Below are 2826 nucleotides of genomic sequence, written 5' to 3' on the forward strand. Positions count from 1 at the left end.
ACCCCCCCCCCCCCCCGACTCATCAACAGCTTTATAGAGAACCCCTCCCCCCCGAGTCATCAACAGCTTTATAGAGAACCCCCCCCCCCCCCGACTCATCAACAGCTTTATAGAGAGCCCCCCCGACTCATCAACAGCTTTATAGTGAGCCCCTCCTCTTCCGGTGGTCGACCATAGGACCTTATTTTGAACAGTCAACGAATTTTCCTGAATTACACATGTGGTGTTTGTCAGTTTAAAGACAATATAAATCAGCAAAGTCGGCTTTTAAGAGCAGTTTGGAGTTCTGTTTCCTGCTCAAGGACGCTTTGACATGCAGACCGGAGGACTCAGGGATTGAACCACCAACTTTCTGCTTACAGGACAACCGCTCCGCCTCCTGAGCCACAGCGAACTCCACCAGTCACATTATGTTTATATCTCACTTGGGATTAGATAAAATAACTTTAGCTCACGCAGACTGACCCACACCTGAGAAACCACCGGCACACCTGAGCCTGTGTGTGTGTGTCTCACCGTCCACGAAGGCGGAACCGTCCTTCACAAAGTCCAGCAGCTGATCAAAGATAGAGGTGATCGAACGCTTCGCCACAACGAAATGCTGCAGAGGAGACGGATCCGCGGCGTCCATGACACCTGACACACACCCATCAAACAGGGTTACACACACGTTAAGACAAAACACACACTGCCGGTCTACAGGTGAACACACGCAGAGCAGAGCGCGTCTGTACCTTGTTCAATGTGTCGCTCGGGTTCAGAGGTCAGTCGTGTCTTCGGGGATTCGTCTCAAGCGAGTCGCGGTCAGCTCCCATCATCCCTCTGTTCAACACATCGACCACATCAGACTCACAACTGATCCTCAGCACGCAAAGCTCAGCTTACTGTGTGTGTGTGCAGACAGATCCTCTTAGCAGGACTTAGAGCTGCTTCACCTGACTCACCTGCAGCCTCAACCACCTGCTCACGCTCACAGGTGTGTTTTATTCAAGGTTCATTAACTCTGTTTCAACTATTTTCCTTCTTGTACTTTAATATTTTAATAAACACCAGGATATTCTTTCACCGTAACTGTGCACACATGTATGGAAACCCATTTCCACCAGTAAATTTTTTTTAGGCAGGATAATAAAAAATGCTCATGTTAAGTTAAAATTATGAAATTTTATCTCCTAAATTAGATTTTTATCCTCCTATTTTGACTTATTTTCATTTTATCTTATAATTATGACTATCAAACTAATTTGACTTATCTTCCCCAACATCTCAGAAATTTGACATTTTCATTTCAACTTTTGACCTCATAATATGACTTTTTATCTCCTAATTTTGACATTCTTTCTCATAAATTTCATAACTTTTTATCTCATAATTATGACTTTCCCCCCCTCATAATTATGACTTTGTATCTCCTAATTTTGACTTTTATTTCATTATTTTGACATTCTTTCTCATAAATTTGACTTTTAATTCAACTTTTTATCTCCTAATTATGACTTTTATTCACATAATTTTGACTTTCCCCCCTCATAATTATGACTTTGACTTTTATTTCATTATTTTGACATTCTTTCTCATAAATTTGACTTTTAATTCAACTTTTTATCTCTCAATTTTGACTTTATCTCTCCCAATACTAACTTTGTCTCATAATGTTGACATTCTTTCTCATATCTTTGACTTTTTTCATTTAAACCTTTGACCTAATAATTATGACTTTTATCTCCAAATTTTGACGTTTTATCTCCAAATTTTGACTTATTTTCATAATTATGAGTTTGTATCTTTTCATCTTATAATTATGATTATGAATTATTATCTCCCCAACACTTTCTAATAAATTTGACGTTTTTCATTTCAACTTTTGCCCTAATAATTATGAATTTTTATCTCCTAATTTTGACATTCTTTGTCATGAATTTGACTTTTTTTTATTTCAGCTCGACTTTTATTTGCATAATTATGACTCCCCCCCCTCCTAATTTTGACTTATTTTCATTTTATCTTATAATTATGACTATCAAACTAATTTGACTTAACTTCCCCAACATCTCAGAAATTTGACATTTTTCATTTCAACTTTTGCCCTCATAATATGACTTTTTATCTCCTAATTTTGACATTCTTTCTCATAAATTTCATAACTTTTTATCTCATAATTATGACTTTTATTCATAATTGACTTAACTTCCCCCCTAATAATTATGAATTTTTATCTCCAAATTTTGACTTATTTTCATAATTTTGACATTCTTTGTCATGAATTTGATTTTTTTATTATTTCAGCTCGACTTTTATTTGCATAAGTATGACTCCCCCCTTCCTAATTATGACTTTTATTTCATTATTTTGACATTCTTTCTCATAAATTTGACTTTTAATTCAACTTTTTATCTCCCAATTATGACTTTATCTATCACAACACTGGCTTTGTAGGTCATAATTTTGACTTTGTCTAATAATTTTGACATTCTTTCTCATATATTTGACTTTTTTCATTTAAACTTTCTCCCTCATAATTATGACTTTGTTTCTCCTTATTTTGACCTTTTGTCTCATAAATTGAACTTTATTTCAACTTTTTTCCCCCATAATTATGTCTTTTTATCTCATAATTATGACTTTGTAAGTCATACTTTTGACATTCTTTCTCATATATTTGACTTTTCTTTTGAGGAAAAAATATACAATCATAATTATGAGAATAAACTAAGCTTTCCCCCCTTATAATTATGACTTTCCATCTCATAATTTTGACTTTCTTTCCATAATACGTTTTAACTTCAATTATTTATCTCACAATTTAGTTTTTTGTCCCTCATAATT

At 35.0% G+C, this 2826-nt stretch overlaps 1 protein-coding gene across 1 annotated transcript in view; it reads right to left on the reverse strand.

Annotated features, from left to right (window-relative positions):
* The window catches only part of LOC123971832 (mitofusin-1-like), a 13003-nt gene extending 12143 nt beyond the window's left edge, over positions 1-860 (reverse strand). The window contains exons 1-2 of the mRNA XM_046050845.1: positions 735-860; positions 517-636 (exon numbers count right to left, since the gene is read on the reverse strand). Coding sequence (XP_045906801.1) covers positions 517-631 — 115 coding nt within the window. The 5' untranslated portion in view covers positions 632-636; positions 735-860. The remainder of the gene's footprint in view (positions 1-516; positions 637-734) is intronic.
* Positions 861-2826: the final 1966 nt, after the last annotated feature.

The sequence above is a fragment of the Micropterus dolomieu genome, linkage group LG06 (genome assembly GCF_021292245.1).
Source record: "Micropterus dolomieu isolate WLL.071019.BEF.003 ecotype Adirondacks linkage group LG06, ASM2129224v1, whole genome shotgun sequence".
NCBI classification, from domain to species: domain Eukaryota; kingdom Metazoa; phylum Chordata; class Actinopteri; order Centrarchiformes; family Centrarchidae; genus Micropterus; species Micropterus dolomieu.